General features: G+C 45.6%; 4 protein-coding genes across 5 annotated transcripts; 1 reads left to right on the plus strand and 3 right to left on the minus strand.

Moving 5' to 3' along the window:
* Positions 1-4,593: 4,593 nt before the first annotated feature.
* Positions 4,594-5,315, minus strand: LOC117865008 (uncharacterized). 2 transcript variants are annotated; one of them, XM_034749080.2, is made up of 2 exons: positions 5,131-5,315; positions 4,594-5,029 (listed from the first exon to the last, which is right to left on the minus strand). In XM_034749080.2, exons 1-2 carry the CDS (start codon positions 5,219-5,221, stop codon positions 4,710-4,712), a joined length of 411 nt encoding a protein of 136 aa, XP_034604971.1. In that variant the 5' UTR covers positions 5,222-5,315; the 3' UTR covers positions 4,594-4,709. The 2 variants fall into 2 exon arrangements, with proteins under 2 accessions (XP_034604971.1, XP_034604970.1); XM_034749079.2 differs by having other exon boundaries at positions 4,594-5,032; positions 5,131-5,313.
* Positions 5,316-8,013: 2,698 nt separating this feature from the next.
* LOC117864186 (ethanolamine-phosphate cytidylyltransferase) lies at positions 8,014-13,087 on the minus strand. Its single transcript, XM_034748209.2, has 9 exons — positions 12,509-13,087; positions 11,627-11,862; positions 10,980-11,161; positions 10,476-10,547; positions 10,175-10,242; positions 9,868-9,988; positions 8,971-9,036; positions 8,751-8,873; positions 8,014-8,403 (listed from the first exon to the last, which is right to left on the minus strand). The coding sequence occupies exons 1-9, from the start codon at positions 12,844-12,846 to the stop codon at positions 8,332-8,334; spliced, it is 1,278 nt and encodes a 425-aa protein (XP_034604100.1). The 5' UTR covers positions 12,847-13,087; the 3' UTR covers positions 8,014-8,331.
* A 305-nt stretch (positions 13,088-13,392) lies between these two features.
* Positions 13,393-16,027, minus strand: LOC117864187 (vacuolar protein sorting-associated protein 32 homolog 1). Its single transcript, XM_034748210.2, has 6 exons — positions 15,804-16,027; positions 14,905-15,004; positions 14,556-14,641; positions 14,363-14,454; positions 13,952-14,066; positions 13,393-13,848 (listed from the first exon to the last, which is right to left on the minus strand). Exons 1-6 carry the CDS (start codon positions 15,888-15,890, stop codon positions 13,672-13,674), a joined length of 657 nt encoding a protein of 218 aa, XP_034604101.1. The 5' UTR covers positions 15,891-16,027; the 3' UTR covers positions 13,393-13,671.
* Positions 16,028-16,987: 960 nt separating this feature from the next.
* On the plus strand, positions 16,988-19,911 carry LOC117864185 (cation/H(+) antiporter 15). The gene has a single exon (XM_034748208.2). It carries the CDS (start codon positions 16,988-16,990, stop codon positions 19,517-19,519), a length of 2,532 nt encoding a protein of 843 aa, XP_034604099.1. The 3' UTR covers positions 19,520-19,911.
* Positions 19,912-20,162: the final 251 nt, after the last annotated feature.

Below are 20,162 nucleotides of genomic sequence, written 5' to 3' on the forward strand. Positions count from 1 at the left end.
TAGGGGAAAATAGAGTAAATATGTTTATAATATTTAGTCCTTGCAATAAACATGAAAGAAATAGAATTACTGATAATTTACACCAATCAACCTTCATAAAGATAAAAACAATTCACATCAAACTTACACCAATCAACCTTCATATCATTCACAACAAGACAATAAAGATATATATACACTAAAGATTACATACGCTCTATAGTGAACTTCACAGAGCCAAGAATTCTAAAATAATGGTATAACGGAGTAGAATGTTTGCCTTCCAAGCCATCTCTGTACATGACTCAATCTTCTCCAAAATCTATGAAGAGTCACCTCCACTCCTCTAGTACTAGAAAATAATGGTAGAATAGAAGATTTTCGAGTCCATATATTCTGGCTGAATATCATAAAGGAATCTTGAAATAATTATCCAAATATCTTTTGAAGCAAGTGCCACATTTTCATAATAGAAGTATGGTGGCACACAATAGCCTATCCAGGTAAAGGACCTGTTCACTGAGCATGACCCATTTTTGCAAGCCAAAACCAACCAAAAACTGATGGGTCAAGGTTAGTGAACAAATCTCTGCCTTAACAGGGTATTGGGCTACCATATTTCTATTATGAGAATGTGGCTCCAAAATGTATTTGGAAAATTATTTCAAGATTCCTTTATGCTAATCAGCCAAAGTTTGTGGACTCGAAGTTCTTCTATTCTACCATTATTTTTGGATTCTTGACTTCGTAAAGTTCACTATGGAGCGTACGTAGTCTGTAGTGTATCTTTGTTGTCCTGTTCCACAATTCTAGTGTTAAGTTGACCGATGAATGGGTTCATGTCATTCTAATTTAACACGCAAACTATTTATTTACCTAATTTTATTGCAAGGACTAAATATTGAAAACACATTTACTCTATTTTGTACCTCAATTTTATTGCAAGGACTAAATATTAAAAACACATTTACTCTATTTTTTCCTTTACCTAATATTGATCAAGTTCTTTATCCAATATGAATCATATATAACAAGCAAGCTATCTATCCATTCTAGCTCAAAAATATATATAAATAAACAATCCTCTCAATTCTCCCTCATTCTAAAAAACTCATTTTTCTCTATCTCTAAAGCATAAAACAAAGCATAATAACAATAAATGAAGGGAGGATGAAGTAACTAACCTTTACAATACTTTGGATGAGTGAAATTCTCACGAATATGAGGAAAAAAATCGGGTAGCACCTCCCTAAGCTTGCTTGCTCGCTATGGAGAAGGAGCCCGAGCTCTCGATCTGATGAGTGGCTCGGGCTCAGGGAGGAAGAAAGGGAATTTAATAAGGCAGGCCTTTAGTCCCGGTTAGAAAAACCAACCCGTACTAAAGGCTTGGTTTTTCCAAATGGGACTAAATGCCCCACCAGATTCCCTCGTCCATCCTAGCCGTTACAACCGGGACTAAAGAGGAAGCTTTAGTCCCGGTTGATATTACTAACCGGGACTAAATCTCCCGTCGGATGTGGCCGTCAGTGGTAGCCATTTGACCCAGGACTAAAGATCCTTTAATCCCGGATCAAAAACGATCGAGACGTTTGTCTCCGGATGGAAAGTCGTTTCTCAGTGCAAGTCTGATTCTTCGTAAGAGCAGCAAATTCCAGATCCATAGCAGCCTTCCAATGAGGAGTAGTAAGAGCATCACGAAAATAATTTGGTTCTGTAGTTTCACTGAGGAAACCATAACGAACCCTGCCATCAGAGAATTGTTTAGGCTTCCGTATATTATCATATTTCACACGGAGACGCCACAACATCCCAGCTAGCCCACGTTGCTGACAACATTAGGTTGGAGAGGTTAATTATCTTTATTTTCGTTATGGTTCCTCTGTTTTGCAATGTTTTTCCGACCCACATACCCAGGCAACGCAGCATTTAAAGGTTTGCATCAAGTATGCATCCATCAGATAGATCATCACTAGTGTGTCTCAAACAAGGAAAAATAATTATGATCCAAATTTTAAGGAAAAAAGATATTATCTTATGTGCGTAGACCAAATAAATCTTGCAAAAACAGAGCTACTCCCTCCATTTGCAATTGTAGGTCATTTTGGCTTGTTTATTTTTATAGCTTTTGCTATGTATCTAGATATTATGCATCTAGATATTAGAAATGACAAAATAACCTTAAAAAATTTGGGACGGATGGATTAGTAGGTAACACTAGCTAGTCCTTGTAAACGCGCTTTTACGTTGCTCACCCAACTCAATCCTCATCTAGATCATTTTCTATTACTCCATATTGTTTATAGTATGGTAAGCCTAGCCTAATGGTGGGTTTGGCGCCTCATATATGAAGGTAGGAGGAATAAAGGAACGTGATTATTATCTGCAAGTTGCAAATTTGATTAGCTGCGTGGTTGATCATCTATCACTCTAACATCAAACTTTGTGCGTTATGCAATATAACGACATGAATTGTAGCTACTAACCTATAGCTTTCAATATTCGATTGGTAGCAATTGAGATGAGCACCTTGATCAAACTAATTAATGGTCCAGGACGCAGGGGAAATTTTTAAACAAACGTATACTATAGGGCATATGATGCAACTACTACTGTACGTACGCAGAATTGTCGTGCACGGACAGTATACTATATCTATACCGAACAAGTTCCACGTCTACCACAATATCGCGTGATAGCTCCAAACTAAAATGGTTCCGAAAGCTAGCCATGAACAGAAAACAAATAAAGGCACAAAAAGGGAAGTGCAAAATGTACATGTGTTCAGCTGCAGATGTGTGTGCATGATGTTGCTTTTCCGGCGTGATCGTCAAGGCTTACGTCGCTTGCGCTAGCTAGCTTGATAACATATCGCATAAACTTCTTTGAGTGGCAACTTTGCATGTATCAGCTAGCTAGGCCGCCTGGGGTATAACTCCATCTAGCAAGATCAGCAGTGGCTAATAATTAAAAAAAGATCAACAGTGGCAATTTGAGCGCTTCGGATAATATAATCATAACTTCCGGATAAACATGTGCATCACTTACGTCATGTCGTCATCGATATATAGGGTTGCAATGCATTTTTTTTTTGTGGTACAACGATGGGTAGTTCTGGGCTGGGCTCATTCCTTTCTGGGATGATGACACTATGGGCTGTTGGGCCGTATTCCTAGAGCTAGCCTCACAGCTGAGGTCGGCGTTTTTTACGAACTACAGGTTGGGCTTCAACATATTTGGGCTCCGAAACTAGCTGCTTCATCGGGCCATATATATAGAGAGAGGAAATGCATAGTTTATTTCATTTTTCCTTTGCAGAAAGAAGAAGTCCACAAAGTAGAGTCTGGTCTGGCGGTCTTGGCCTGTCCTGACAGAGATGCTTTCCTAGGGTGAGCTGCATGCCTGACAGACAGACAGACAGACAGAGTATCTTGTAGTTGTTTGGTGACTTGATTTGTGTGTGTTTAACTTTAATCCTGCAAGCTGAATGAGTAACCTCACGTGCGTTACGGATACTACCAACAGTATATTGTACTAGTTTGGTAATCTGCAAGTTTGCATTACCGTGTTCTAAACTACTAGTAGTAGTAGACGTAGATCATGAATCGGAACTGTGGATCGATCCATATTAATTTGTTGCTCTAATTATGCACTGGGAATCTGTCACGTGGATATATGAGAAACTCTAAAACGCGATGGGTCCCTACTTACCTTTTTTTTCTGAAGAAAGAAATAAATTCGGTGGGAATCTGCAAATTTTAACTGAAATTTCAAAGTTTGGTTGAATTTCATCTGAATGGAAGATGAAATTACCGGTATATATATTTACCAGTGGTGGCCGATGCATCCAAAAATTTCTGCTTTTCTGCCAAAATTTTAAATGATCCTAGTCGTGACCTCCGTTCCATGACATGCACAGTTGCACAGCTCTCTCTGCCTAAGCCAACGGCAATACAATGAACCAATGAACTCACCTGAAGAGGGCTCATGGCTCAACTTAGGGACCTAGGAGCAGCTCTACTGAGTTCGGGTGGAGGTTTCATGATAGTGAGACATTAGATATGCATATACTGAGGATGTTGCTGGCTCTGATGGTAGAGGTGGAGGTACACGAGGCAGACGCAGCGTCGACGAAACCGCTACCTGGGAGCATTGCATTGGAAGAAAGAAACTGGACAAATGTTTCAGCCTAGATGTATATGACGCAGGCTGAAGCCAAACGTTTTCGGTACTACCCAATGCAAATCTCCTGATACAAACCATACCCAATTATTTGGTCATCATGTATATATTGGCACGGATTCGATCTCAGTTGTATTTTATGTCAAAGGTACACATACGACAATAAGTTAGGCCGCCGACTCTGACAGTACAATCTATACTTGTCCCGGATCAGAGAGTCAAAGTCAGCCAGCAGCCGCCGAGTCTGACAACTAAACGGCCAGAACCCGGCCAGAAACCAAATCCATAGAGGAATCAAGTGTTTGAGGAAAAGGAAACCCCCACCCCCTCATGAAAAATCCAAAGGTTCATGTATTTTTCACGTCACTTGCGAAGAAGAGCAAAAAGGAAACAAGCCACGATAAGCAAATCTCGGACCCAAAAGGATCGAGCTAGTAACCAAAGTATCATACTGCTCTTGCAATTGCATCATCAGAAAATTAATATTGCATTCAATTGGAAAGCCCTTTTGTCAGACAAGGAATGAGGAAAGCAAGGTAAGAATGGATGGATCAAGAGGGTTGGGTGCAGTTGTTGGTGCCGGCGCAGCCGCAGGTTTGGGGCGTGAAGGCGCAGGTGCCGAAGGGCTTCCCGGGGAGGTTGCAGTCGATGGAGTAGCAGCAGCTCGTGTCCACGCAGCTGCTCGCGTTCGACGGCAAGCAGCAACGGCACCCCTCGCACACGGCGAACGGCTCGTACCCCACCGCCTCTGCCGTCGCCGCCGCCGGCAGCGCCACCGACGACCGCGACCAGTACACCACGCTCCGCACCGGCACGTACTCCTCCGGCGACGACTGTCGTTTCACCTTGCCGCTGCCCAAGTTGCTGGCTCCTGCTGCTCAATATCACCAGGGGACCAGAACTGCATCAAGACCATGATCCATGCATGGATCGACGGCCAGCGATAGGTAGCTAGCTAATTGATACACGTACCTTGAGCTTGCAGGGAGGTGAAGAGGAGGGCGAGGGACAGGACGGTGAAGCCGGTGAGGGAGATCATCGAGACACGGAGATGATGAGCCATGGTCTGTGCCTCTGTGGTTTTTCGGTTTGGTGAGAATGGAAGGAAGAGGGGCAGGCTAGCAAGGCAGGTTGTTTGTGTTTTGCATAGCACCACGGGGAGCCCCCTGCAAAATACTACTCCCTCCGTTCCAAATTACACGTTATTCCAACTTTTTTTTAATGACCAAAATTATAGAGAGGATCACAAAAATTTATGGCACCGAATGCATATACTATAAAAATATATTTAATGAAGAAACTAATAATAATGATGAATATTAGTACTTTATTGTATAGATATGGTTAAAATTGAGATGTTTATTTTACTTTTCAAGAAAATTAAAATGACTTATAATTTGAAATGATGGGAGCAAAATCTATTCGCTTGGCGAATATAGTGCGTCTGGCCGAACCATGCTGATGGAAGTCAATATATTAGCACTGTACGGCGGGGGCTGCTTTCAGCCACAAAAAACTAGCTACAGTGCTCCATGAAACTTCTGGAACTCCAAGATAATCCAAGGGTTTTTTGTAACTAAAGCACAACCGGTGCAAAGAGTTAATTACTCTTATTGGAAGGAAAGAAAAGAGAAAAGTTTCGGTGTTGAAGAAAGTTGTGTGGCCGGCCATCGAGCAATGGACCGGACAGATGTTGTGCTTGTGCGTGCCAGTTATTGAAAGCGATTGACATTTCTCTGTCAGTAAAGGGAATATGTAGTGCTCTCCGTATTGCGCATCTCACCAGCCAAACATGAGCAGCAATCAAACCATAAAGATTTTACGTTACCAAACTTTCACGCTACATGTCAGCAGCAATATTGGCAATTGCCACCCGGCCCATATCGAAATCAAACGCCCATAAAGAATTTTTCAAAATTATTTGATCAGAATTCAGAAGAGAGGAGATGAGATGAAGATGGTTCGGTGCAGAAGAGTGTACAGACTACAGAGCGGTCTAAAAGATTAATCCTTAATTCCGGATCAGATTAATTGTGACTGAATCATTGGAAAACAATATATATGCTCATACTACTACGGTGGTTTCACTGAAAAATTGTGGTAGAGGAGAAGGTTTCTGAAACTCGACACGCAAAACTGCAGAAGGTTCTTAAGCTTTCCACAGTGGCAACAAAAAGGATTCTGACCTTGCCAAGATGCATACATGGTGATGATTTGGGTATTTAGGTGTCACTGATCCGAACTTTATGTCCTTGACATTTTCCTTTAAAAAATGATCGCCCACCAATTAGAAGCATCATTTGGATATGACAGGATAAGGTTGCGTTGCACACAGATCGACTAGCTGCTCTAGGTACCAACATGGATTCCTTTCCGGCCATCCTATGAGTCAGATTATAGATACATGAATGACCCAAATGGTGACACTTGTTTGGTTGCTGCGTTCCATCTGCTTTGTGCTTTCCATGGATTAGACGATATGCTCCCCTCCATTTTCAGCCCGGGAAATAAAGCAGAAACACTTTATTTGCCTAGGCTTAAGTAACATCTGGCCTTCTTCTCTACCTCACAGGTGATACCATGTAATGCGACTGATGATGGCGACGGTGACCATGGCTCGAGGGCACTAACAGAATTATTATGTGATTATGATAGTATATACATATAGTGACTGAAAATGACATTTGCTGAGCAATTTTGCTCTGGATTCTCAAAGCAGCTGTCATCATGCATGGTGACTGGCGAGATCATTATTCTGAGATGTTATGTCGGATCGGCACGATGATGAAGATTATTTTATTGCCACTCTGAGTCTCAGGGCAGGCGATTAGCATCCAGGGTCATGTGAGGTTTCTTTAGTTGCTAAAGTAAAAAAAGAGTTCGTTAAAGATCATTATGACGTGTTAACCAAGCCCTGATATGGATTTTCAGTACATATTTGCTCTGAATTTTCAAACCTGCTCGAATTACGCATGATCATATATCAGATTAGCCATTAGGTTATTTTATTGTATCAGCAAAACTCCAGCCAGCCGTGAGGAGGGAGGCCCAATCCATAACGAGCCTCCACCGGTGTGGGCAGAGGTAGTTGGGCCGCCGCTCGGCCCAGACAGCGCTCCTGCTTAGCAGCTGTGTCAAGTCCGAAACTCCGAATTCCCCACACCGGCGCTTGTCCTCCTTCCGGCTTGGACCACTGTTCAAAACTGAAAAATATCTGTCTATCTGTGTGCAGCTTCTCCATCAGTCTATCTGTGTCCATTACTACTGACAATCTTGTAGCCTTCTTAATTTTTAGACAAAAAGAATTCGATCGATGCACTGTTCATCTTTAGACAAAAAGAATTACAGGTCCCACTTGTTCAGCCCATGACTCCATGAGCAGAGGTAAAGCATTTGCTTTCTGATGATACGTGTGTATGGTCAGGGAAACACATGTCAAAAAGATGGTGCAAAACTTCTGATGACTGGAGAACAGTTCCTCTCTTCCCTCTGCAACTCCTCATCTTCCAGAGCAAACGCCTTTACCAGTATTGTACTACCAATGTGGGCAAGCAAATCAATCAGCTGATGACAGTAACAGTACAAGTTGCTGGCAAGAAACCAAGCACCCAGCATCCAGATGGTGCGCACATCCCTTTCCATCCGCGACAACGTGTAGCATAGCAAGCAGGCTGGAGATCAGGAACAACGTTGTTGGACTGTCCGCATGTCGGCCATAGCAACCAGCTATCCAGCCAGGTGTACCACCATCAGTCACGGTTGCTATCGCTGACAACAGACAGCCCATGCTCAGGCACCCCAACAACGCAACATGCGCATGCAGTGCACATCATTCTGTACCCAACAATACCGAGGGGGAAAAACTACAGATCTCAAATGCAACTCAGCTGGTAACAACAACCGAAAAAGGCACATGTACATGGGGGAAATAGGCCGGAGGCAATGACGAAAAACAATGGAAATGCCTCTAACCTCGCCGAGGTTATCACCTCTGCTAGTCACTCAACAATGCTGAACCTGATGCTTCCTAAGCTATGTCAGCAGAACATCAAAGATGCTGAAGAAAAGGAAAGGGTAAAACTGTGGATCACCCACCTGTTGCCTTTGCCAAAGAAGGTTGGGGTCTAAAATGACCCAGGCAACAATTTTCATGAAAGTTCTGCTACTCACGACTCACTCCCCATTGACAAAGCTTTTACTCTCATAGTACTTCTTCTCACTGGCTTCCTTCTTCTCGTTCCGCTTCTGCAAGAATTAAAAGGGCACAGCAAATATGAATACAAACCGCACCACATTGATGGACAGGAACAAATAAAAAACCACACCAACCCAACATCAAAGAACATGTTGCCAAGCATAGTATAAGAGGGAAATATTGATCCCAGGGAAACAGCCAGAATTTAATGTACACATGCAAGAAGCTTTACTCAAGCAAAAATGCATCAGCACAATATCAGTACACAATAGCTCCCATATGCGCATCAATGATATGAAGAAGACAAAATCAAACCACATGTGTAACTGTGAATATATATATATATATACACTATACTACATGCTGCATACTGCATATAACAGATCATGTTAGCTACCTGGTAAGCTTCATGATTAGCAACAATCCTCCTGATAATAGTACTTGTAGTGATATCCAAAGGACTCTCCAGCCTACGGTAAATGCCCATAGCTATTGGAACAGCATATGGATTTGAATCATCCTGATAAATGAATGAACAACGATTAGTTATCCATGTTGTATCATTTTTATGTTCAAAGGAGAAATGATACACATTAATAAAAGTAAAACTTAATTACCTCCATAAAGTCCATGTTCTCAGCAATTGTTCCATGAACAACTAATGAAATATTGAATGTGGTAATCTGCACATGGAAAAAGGAAGCTGGAGAACTTAGGCCACACACTTACTAGTCATAAAAGAAATTGCATCAGGTATACCTGATCTCAGTCAATACATAAGAGGGCTCAATTGTTAACCTTCAAAAATATCTAAATAGTATGTGCCTTCTAGTTGTTGTTTTATGCAACCAGCGTGGACAAACTGAGGACATTGATCACACCCGTTCTGGTGTACAATGCCCACATTTTCTCAGTATACTAAGCTATAAGGATGCCTTTGGTTGGGGCAGAAACTCAGTCATTGATAGCAACCATGGCATTTCATTTGCAAGCTGCTCAGATGGTCAGATGAAGACCAAGTTCCTCAGTTGCAGATATGAGGAACAAAATGGTGGAAAAGTTTGAGGAGCTACACTTTGTCAACTTCATTTTTGGCTCTTCTTTTGTAGTGAAGCAACAATAACATTGCCCATAATCACTCTACAAAGGTATATTGTTTTGTGCAGGTGCTATCTTTATGTTTCCTGGCTATTCAAATCTCAGAGATTTACTTTTTACATTTTCTTAGGCTATGGGTGTGGGCCCTGGTCCTTTTTTTACATCTATTCAGGCTTTGAGTATTTGTGATTATGGATAATGTAAGAACTTGATTCCTGCTTCTATCAAAATAGGGTGAAGTCTCTAGTCATTTCTGTCAATGACTATGCAATGTGGATTGGGCTTTTCAATCAGTTAAAATAAATGCAATGTTACAGAACTTACAGGAAATGCACTGTCTGTTGTCTTAAGAGTACCATGTACAAGGAACAACTACAAACAGTTGCATCATGGTAATATCATGGCTGAAAACTCACCATGTCTTTTGAAACATCCCATGGAGCACCAATGATCACCTCATCAACATAACGACAAGCCAAAACACTCAAACTTCTTTCATGGAGATTCATGATTGGGCGATGTCGTCCTCGTGTTGAACTGGCAAGTATAGTAAACACCGACAGAAAAGTAGGTTGAATGCCAGTGTTAAGGGTATTGTTTAGACGTAATGCATCAAAAGAAATCCATCCACTATAAACAAGGACTACTGCAGAACTGAATTAACTTGAGCATCGTAGCTTGTAAAGATTTAATAGAGAAATAAAGATGCAACCATCATATTACCTTATGGTCTGATCCGTGTGAATGCCCACAAGCAAAAAGTCTCCAAGTTCTCGAGCAAGTCGCAAAATCTACATGGAAGAAACTATAAATACAAGACAATCGGATCACTATGTTTTGGAGGGTTAAATCAGTTTGCTCCCATCCAAAAACAGAACACGGAAAACAGAAGTACAGCCAACAGCCCAGCCCAGCACAAACAGGCATTTGTATAAGCTGACTTATTAGCTGATGTTATGGTTTTCTCCTTCTTTCTTTTCCTCCTTTTGGTTGGGTGGGCATGTGGAAGGGAATTTGCATTTACCTCAACATGTCCAGCATGGAACAGATCAAATGCGCCATCTATGTAAACGATCCTAGAATCTGGACCTGGGCCCTGCATTGGGAAAGTCTACAGTCAACAGAAAGAATAACTGGCCACATTCCAAACTCAAGTCTAGAATTAAGAAGCAATAGTTGTACCAAGTAAACTAAATAAATCATTTCCAGCTTCCAAGAAATGAAACTATACTATGGCCAACTAAATTTTACATTCATTCAATGAACAGCTTTCAAATGCTTTTAAGGAACAGTTGGTCTCCCAACCATATGAATTTTTTATAAAAATTCAAGGACTTATCAGCTTCTACTCCCAATGTTCTACTTCTAGAACACACCGACAATATGGACAAGTAAAGTCTCAAGCAAACGATTTTGATCATCAGTTCTTGTAAAATAATTTGGTATTAAAAAGTACAAAAAATTTATATTAATTCACAAACCAAAAGTAAATGATATGTTGATGCATGTGAAACTGTAGAAGTCATACCCTGCTATTTGAGAACTGAACTATTCGCCTAGATGTGGGAAGGAAATGAGATACTCTAGTTCCACTTCCAGATCCACTATCATCAACTTTCTGACCATGTCCACTACTGAATTGCCTTTGTAGTGAAGAGTGATTGTGGGCATCAGAAGATGATCTCTCTCTAACACAAAGAAGCATCCGTCCTATCATGAAGCAATACATGATCAACATGAGAATAAAGCCTTTTCATCGCCACAAAAAGTGTACTCACAATAAATAACCAGTTCATTGGTCCCTGAAAAGTTGAATAAATTGGAGTTCTGAACCAGAAAAGAGTATAACAGAAGATTCATGGTCCATGCAGTCATGGGAACGAGAACGTGGACTGCTCATCCCTTAAACACTTAATATGACACTAGGTTCACATGGTTTCCAAAGGACAAATCAGCTGATTAAATCTTTTGAACAGTACAATTGTTGACAAAAGAAGTTTTTGGTAGATCTAGAATTGATTGCAACATCAAAGGATAGCTGTGACGCTAGGTCAACAATAACTTGCAACTGAGATTGAGAACCTAAATATTCCCTACTTCAGACTTCAATGCCATTATTAGTAAAGCAAAGTTTAACATCAAAAACTGAAAAGGAAACTAAAACAGAATTAGTACCAACTATATCTGTTGTTGACACTCCCTCAGTTCTTTTAATCTGTTTATATCGGCCAGCCTTTTTGGCGAGGGCGTATGCATCAGTACCATCTGGTAGCAAACAAGGATCGTCACCATGGATAATGTAATCAATGTTGTACTCGGTGAATAGCTTGTTCATGAATTCTTCGGTTATGGCATAAGGTGCATCTGGAATGATATCATCCACCCATTTGACAGCACGGACCATTATCATTCTGTATTACCCAAAACAGAAGAAAGGTCAGAAACTTATTATAAATCATATGGAATAAGGGAGGAACATATTCGATAATCCCTGACACATCCAAAGAATCAGAAACATAAGATCACATAAACGCATAAAATTCCATACAGCCAGGTCACGCATAAAGGAATAACAGGATATAATAATTGAGATAAAAAAATCATGTAAAGAGTATTTGTGGAAAGTGTGAAACCAAGTAACATATCTACTTTATTAAGAAGATGCGCTATAAACTTGGTGCTCTTGGCCTTAACTCAATTTCTGGATGAAACAATACTATCTACCACAAGAAAGCAAAACCCTCTGTATTGTTCCCATTTTGTGGAGATTGCCGGAGTTGATTGATCCGAGACAATTTTGTGAATCTCAAAGGTATCAAAGCAATTTTTTTTTGAACAATTGATTGCACAGTAGTAACTCCTATACTGCTGAAATCACCAGACAGAACTGAACTGCAGAAATTGAGGTTGTGAGCAGGTAACTAAAGAAAAAAAATCGTTACTTTAGTAACCTGTGTCACGAAACCGTGTGCTAGAATTACACGAGGCATGACATGACATCAGAGGTTGTACAAAAAAAATGATAGGGTGATGTGAAATTGAAGGTTTGGAGGGTACCTCTCGTGGAGCGGCGTGACGGGCGGCCCTTTGTTGGCCTTGATCTCGTCGTCGCTGATGACGCCGACGATGAGCTCGTCCCCGAGGGCGCGCGCCTGTCGCAGCGCGTTGCAGTGTCCGTAGTGCATCATATCGAAGCATCCGTCCATGTAGACGCGCACGGGGCGGCGGCGGCGGCGCCGGAGCCGGCGCCTGACGGCATCGAGCGGTGGCAGGGACGGAATGGCCGCGGGCCCCACGAGGTGGAGCGCGATAACGGAGGCGCCCAGCACGATGCCGCCGATGACGCAGGCCGTCAGCGTCCGGGCGCTGCAGCCGGTGCTGGCGCCGGGCTCCATGGAGGAGGAGGAGATGGGAGGGGCACGGGAGGAGTGGCGGAGTGCGGTTTGTGCCTGTGATTGTGGTGTGGGAGTGAGGGTGGGGGATCTAGGGTTAGGGATGATGAGGGTGTGCGAGCGGAGGGGCTATCGCCATGGGAGGTGAGGTGAGGAGGGGAAGGGAGAGGGCGGTGGTGGTGGCGGCGAGAGGCGAGGTGGAGGGAGGACGAATGCTCTGGTGCCTCCGGGGAAAGTGGGTGTTTTGGGCCCGATGCCATGTGGGGCCAGGATGTCAGTCGAGGTGAGCAAGATCAAGGAGCCATGACCCCACGTGTCATTGATTGAATGGAGCCATCTACTGTTTACCAAAGCGACGTGTGTGAGAATGGAACGTGACGTTGGAATGTTGGATTGCTCAACACATGCTCATAAAAATAAGATGTGTAAAGATGCACACGTACACATGACACGTCACTTTTGTGGTACAGTATACGATCATCCGTCGGACACCTGATCAAGGCGGAGCTTGTACGACAGTAGAAGGAAAACTATTTTGACCCCATCCAATAAACAAAACAAATGCCGGCTCGGCATGCTTGACTGCTTCCTACGCGTCTGGAATCGTTCATTGAGATATGTGTGGTACTGTTTGATGAATTCTGCCAAGCTCACCACCATGCTACAGTACAAACTAACTAGGTGGAAGGGATCGGATCTCCTTCATACAACAACCTGAATTTACTACACTCACACAAATAAGCACCAGGATGGCTGGATATCGATGAACACAAAGAGATTGCAATGTCGCCGATCCCTCCCAATGTCAGCGGAAGCTAGAAGCTACAACTAAATTGCCATCTCTGCCTCAAGTTTGGTCAGCTCACTCAAATCACTGCGCTGCTTAGAAGATGATGTAGCTTTCGCTAATGGTTCCACAGGCACAGATATCCTCGATGGTGGTACAGGCAACTCTTCGTCGAGCTCCTCCTCCTCCAGGTCTTCCAGCTCCGCTTCTAGCTCATCCTATTTTAAGAAATTAAACATAATGATTTCCACGTATTTTTGAAAATTAATTGTTCGTGTAATGGCTTGATCCTGCCTTTTTACCAGGTAAGAGAATCAATACCTCGTCAAAATCAGCAGAAGCACCAACTGGCGTTGCAAGTGCCTCTTGTATCTGCCTCATGTTTTCTGTCTGTTCGTTTGCCTCATCAATGGCGTTTTCAATATCATCGAGGTTCCTGCACAAGAATTACCACAGCCAGTTCATCCATGTACCAGTTATTATTAACATTTTAATATGTATAGCCTACTACATGGGACCCAGCACTACGAGAATTCAGTTAACTTCAGAATGCGCACAAACTTCATAACAAAAGGCCCTGAGACCCTGAGCTAGCTTGGACAGAAATGTTAAATCGAGAATATATTTTCACTGCATTAAGAGAGATGTAGAAAATGGCAGCCTTTTCGGATGTGGTGTGCTTCAGCTTAATTAGCAATTGTAGTGAAAATAAGAGGGAAAATGGAATCTTACACTGATTGCTGAATAGCTTTGACAGCGGATGATCCAGAGCGCAAAGCATCAACAGTATCAGTAGTTGCCTTTGCGCTTTCAAGCATTATAATCTACAAAATTAATTACCTGTCAGTTTATGCAACCTTTTAGAAGCTCTGGGAAGTGAGTTTAATATTCAAGACTGAAATTGTGTATGTTTATTTTCCATCACCTGGTCATGAACTCGCAACTGAAAATTCGATAGCTGCTCAATTTGTGTCCCATACAGCTTCTTTTTCTTTAGACACTGAATTGCAGCTGCAACAGACAACAAGGAATTTCACATATATGTGAAGAGTTACCAAAGGTATTGAACATCACAAGTTTAAGAATAATATTTTTTTCCCGCTATAGCGATTAACTCGTAGTCTGGGAATGGTGTCTAGACATGCAAGATCTTGAAAATTAAGCAAACAAATCTGCAAGTTTAACATTTATGTATGAAAAATTCTCACAAGATTGTAACAAAATGTAAGACTGACAGATGAGTTTTCTTTTTCTCCAAAGTAATGCTTGCTTACCATTCTTGTTCTTCGATTTTGTATAATCCTTAGCCTTTTCAATTTCAGCAGAACACTTTTTCCAAAGGAAACGCTCTTTCTTCTCCAGCATTTCTAGAGTCTAACCACATGAACAGTAAAAATACACCATTCTGTGAGGTAAATCTTGGCAGCACAAACATAATTTGCTGATTTGTTGACAATCACTAATGATGCAGACTGAGGCGCATTATCGCAAAACAGATACATCCATAGTATCAACATCAATTATACTAAGTCCTCAAACTTGGTATGTGCTGAACAAATTTTGACTAGGATGAAAAATAAAGCTGACCATCTAGAATTTAGATTATTATTCTTCTGTACACACCCTACCTGAAGGTCAACGTTAGGACAGACTGGCAGCTTTTGCCAAGAAGGACTTCTTCCCCTCTTTTTTCAAACATGAGGATTTCTGATCTTCTATTATTTTCTTTGACTATCGTCTGAAATCCATTGATTTCAGAAACCCCACGTGTTTAAATTACAGCATTCAACTCAAGATGGATAGGCTTGTTTCATGACACATAAACTACATGAACTGCACACCCCTAATCCAGTCCTATCTTGCCAACAAAAAAGTTATAGTACTGGCATACTCTTAAGAAGGGGAGCGACGAGGGAGACACCGTTCTAAGAAAAATTTTCTTTACATATTTTACAGGTGATCAGTTTCCTCACTTCTAGAACTTCTTAGGATGAGAACATATTAAACCTACATGAACTGCAACGCCCCTAATCCAGACTTATCTTGCCAATCAAAGAAGTTATAGGACTCCTACGGATGATATATTACTACTGAGGGAACACAAGTACAGCAAGAGTAAAGATCAAGAACAAGGAAGACAAACAAAGAATTAGGTACAAAGTGGATGACAGACCTCATGGAGCCGATCCAACGTGGGTATCGCAGAGGAGGCTGCCTCCTTCTTCTTGCTCTTAGTCTTTGGCAGCAATTTCTTCAGCATCTTCCTGTCAGTCCTTGCTGATTCTCAATCTCGTATATGATGGTCTGTTTATGAAGGAATAGGATGGTGATGAATTGGAGATGGCCTCTCAAAGGCGAAGGGGAAAGTGAGGGAAGAGGTGCTCAGAATAGATTCCTTGAGAATAGTAGGAAGAATATGTATGGGCGACCATTTGTAATGGAAGACGGAGAAGGACCTCTCTGGTCATGTAAAAGAAAAAAAATTCAAATTTCAGTTCTCTCTATCTTAAGATCAGAATTGTCACTTTTTGGAAAGTGGCAATTCTATCAGCAGCACAAGATATCTACCTAGAGAAGCTTGATCTCGCACACACATGGAGGCTACATCTAAATTAACTAGTGAGCCCCTTTGCTTCAATTCCTGGCCTAATTAAATATCCTCATCCTCGTCATCGGTGACCTCTGCATAGTCCTGTGCGTAGCCCTTGGTTACATGCTGCTTGATGAGGGCCAGATCGTACTCCAATTTCTTGTCACAGATAGCCTTTTCTTTGGCATAGTATTCGCGGAGAACGCTTGGGCAGCGTCTCCTCACGGAAGCCATACCAGGGCATGTAGGGATTTACAATCATGTAATCGACGAGCCCCTGCGGTGACCACCTTCTTCTTATTCAGCTTCCCAAGGGCCTCGGCCGGCTGGCACACCTCCGCCGCCGTGAGATCCTTTCCGGCTGGGCCTCCTTCCCCGCCATGCGGTCCTTCCTCCGGCGATCCATGAGAAAGGTCAACTCCTTCTTCAGCTCCAGGATCCCTCCTCCGACGCCTTCCTCTTCAGGAGGACCGATGCAAGAAGAAGAAAAGCGGCGGCTATTGGCTTGGACCGAAGAAGAGGCCGAATCGGATCGAGAGTGGTGTACTTGATCTCCATGCAGAGCTCACAACCACAGACCAAACAAAATGCAAGTGCGTGTGCATGCATGCAGTGTCCCATTCCCACTGCAGACAAAAATAGCAGCAGCTCCTTTCCTCCCATGGCCATGGATCACTCCTCACCCCACGCCCACGCGCTTCAATTCATTCTCTCCTTCCCCGGCGCATCGATCCCATAACCGGTAGTCATCGCCGGCTAGGAAGACGATGGCGTCGGCGGCGGTGAGCGACCCGCTGGCGGATCTTTGGAAGCACATCATGTCGGCGGACCGGTCGGACCTGCTGTGCTTCTACCCGAGCAAGATCACGATGAACGGCATCTGGACGGGGGACAGCCCCATGGACTTCTCCCTCCCGCTGCTCCTCTTCCAGATCATCCTCATCACCTCCACCACCCGCGCCGTCGCGCTCCTCCTCTCCCCGCTCCGCCTCCCGCGCTACATCGCCGAGATCCTCGCCGGCTTCCTCCTCGGCCCCTCCGTGCTCGGCCGCCTCCCCCACTTCTCCGACATCGCCTTCCCCGTCCGCAGCCTCTTCATCCTCGAGTCCATGTCCCTCCTCGGCCTCATCTACTACACCTTCACCATCGGCGTCGAGATCGAGCTCCACACCGTGCTCCGCGCCGGCCTCCGCAGCTTCTGGTTCGCCGCCGCCTCCGCGCTCCCGCCCTTCCTCGTCGGCGCCGCCGCCGGCTACGTCGCCGTCAGCACCGACGACTCCAGGAGGACGGGCGCCCAGTTCATCAACAGCCTCTCGTTCCCCGTCTTCCTCGGCGCCACCTTCTGCTCCACCGCCTTCTCCGTGCTGGCGCGCAACATCGCCCAGCTCAAGCTCGCCGGCACCGACGTCGGCCAGCTCTCCATCTCCGCCTCCCTCATCAACGACACCTTCGCGTGGGCCGGGCTCACCGTCGCCACCGCGCTCGCGCACGTGCGCTACGGCATGGTCCCGTGCCTCTGGACGCTCGTGTCGGGCTTCCTCATCGTTGGCACCAGCTACCTCGTCGTCCGCCCGATGCTCCTGCGCCTGACGCGCCGCGTCGCCGAGGGGGAGGTGGTCACCGAGCTGCAGGAGTGCTCGGTGCTCGTCGGCGTCATGGTCGCCGCGCTCGTGGCCGACGCCGGGGGCACGCACGCTATCTTCGGCGCCTTCGTGTTCGGCCTCGCCGTGCCCAACGGGCCGGTCGGCGTGGCCATCGTGGAGAAGGTGGAGGACTTCGTGGTGGGCACGCTGCTGCCGCTCTTCTTCGCCATGAGCGGCCTCCGCACGGACACCGCCAAGATCACCAGCACACCAGCGGCGGTGCTGCTGATGGCGGCGGCGCTGGCCGCGGCGATCCTCAAGGTTGTATCCGCGGTGAGCGTGGCCGGCGTGTTCGGCATGCCGCTGCACGACGGCATTTCCATCGGGCTGCTGCTCAACACCAAGGGAGTCATCGAGCTCGTCATCCTCAACATCGGGAAGAACAAGAAGATCATGAGCGACCAGTCGTTCACGGTGCTGGTGTTCATGTCGGCGCTGATCACGGCGCTGGTGACGCCGCTGCTGGCCATGGTTGTGAAGCCGGCGCGGAGGCTCGTGTTCTACAAGCGGCGCACCATCGCGTGGCCCCAGCCCGACGCCGAGTTCCACGTGCTGGCGTGCGTCCACATGCCGCGCGACGTGCCGGCGCTCCTGACTCTCTTGGACGTGGCGTCGCCCTCGGAGCGGTCGCCGGTGGCGGTGCAGGCGCTGCACCTGATCGAGTTCGCCGGGCGGTCGTCGGCACTGCTCCTGATCAACGCGTCAGCGCCGTCATCATCGTTCGAGCACTCGGCGCACGGGCGCAGCCAGGTGGAGCTGCAGTTCAAGCACATCTCCCACGCCTTCATGGCGTACGAGGAGAACGCGGCGGGCGTGACGGCGCGCACGGTGGCGGCGGTGTCGCCGTACGTGAGCATGCACGATGACGTGACGTCCGCCGCGGAGGACCGGCACGCGGCGCTGATCGTGCTGCCGTTCCACAAGCACCGGTCGGTGGACGGCGGGCTGGAGGTGTTCAACCCGGCGATCCAGCCGCTGAACCAGAGCATCCAGCGGTTCTCGCCGTGCACGGTGGGGGTGCTCGTGGACCGCGGCCTCGGCGGCGTGGCGGGGGCCGGGTGCACGACCCGCGTGGCGGCGCTCTTCTTCGGCGGGCGCGACGACCGCGAGGTGGTGGCGCTGGCGACGCGCATGGTGCACAACCCGGCCATCGACCTCACCGTGCTCCGCTTCGTCCAGAAGGGAGGAAGCTTCGCGGGGAGCGAGTTCGACGCGCTCAAGGAGCGCAAGGCCGACGATGCGTGCCTGCGGGAGTTCCTGGACAGGGCCAACGGCATGAGCGCCGCCGGCGGCGGCGGCGCGGGGGTGGAGTACCGGGAGCGGGGAGTGTTCAACGCGAGCGAGATGGTGGCGCAGGTGAGGGAGGTGGAGGCGCTGGGGAAGGACCTGTTCGTGGTGGGGAAGACGCCGGGGCTGCCGGGGTTGACGGCGGGGATGGCGGAGTGGAGCGAGTGCCCGGAGCTGGGGCCCATCGGGGACCTGCTGGCATCGAGGGACTTCCAGACCATGGCGTCCGTGCTGGTGCTGCAGTCCTACGCCAGGCCGGGGGCCATGATCTCGGTGGAGCTGGGCCTGGGCGCCGATGGCCTGCCGGCGGCGGGAAGGCCGCCACGGCCAGATCAGGTCCGCAGGAATAGCATCGGGAATCGGAGCTAGAGATGGGTTAGGATACGTCGTTGGGGTCAGTGTGCATGCGCACGATCAATGGCATCTACTGTAGCAAATAGCAACTACTCGTAGTAGCTAAAGCATGCTTGAACAGCAGTTGGCAAGGAAGCTGGACATTTCACCTGTTCGTTGCATGCATGCCAATTTCAGTTTGTACAGAATTAATAAGTCATTACATAGCTATTGGATGTTGTTGTTATGGGAGATGGATGCAGTCTGCTTTTTTCTACTAGTTTTAGTTCACCAGATTGTAGTCTCAAAAAAAAAAGTTCACCAGATTGTGCTGCTGGAGCAAACTGTTGATCTTTTTTTTGAAATTGTGGACCCGGCAGAGATTGCCGGATTTGTATTAATTAATAGAGAAGAGAGTTATATGTCTAGGCTGAAAAAGCTAAAAAAGGTGAAGACTATACAGATTTTAAAGCGAATTTATTTTTACAGAACGATCACTCCTCTATGTGGCAGATATCGCCCAAGTGTCGTGCCCTCGCTAAAATCCAACATCATGCTTCCTCCTTGATTTTGTGAAAGAGTTGGTCCAAACTTTTAAACTTCCGCTGAAAAACTCTTTCATTGCACTCCTTCCAAAGTTCCCATGACATAAGAATGACAAGAGATCTTAAAGTCTTAA

This window comes from Setaria viridis, chromosome 7, assembly GCF_005286985.2.
Source record: "Setaria viridis chromosome 7, Setaria_viridis_v4.0, whole genome shotgun sequence".
NCBI classification, from domain to species: Eukaryota; Viridiplantae; Streptophyta; class Magnoliopsida; order Poales; family Poaceae; genus Setaria; species Setaria viridis.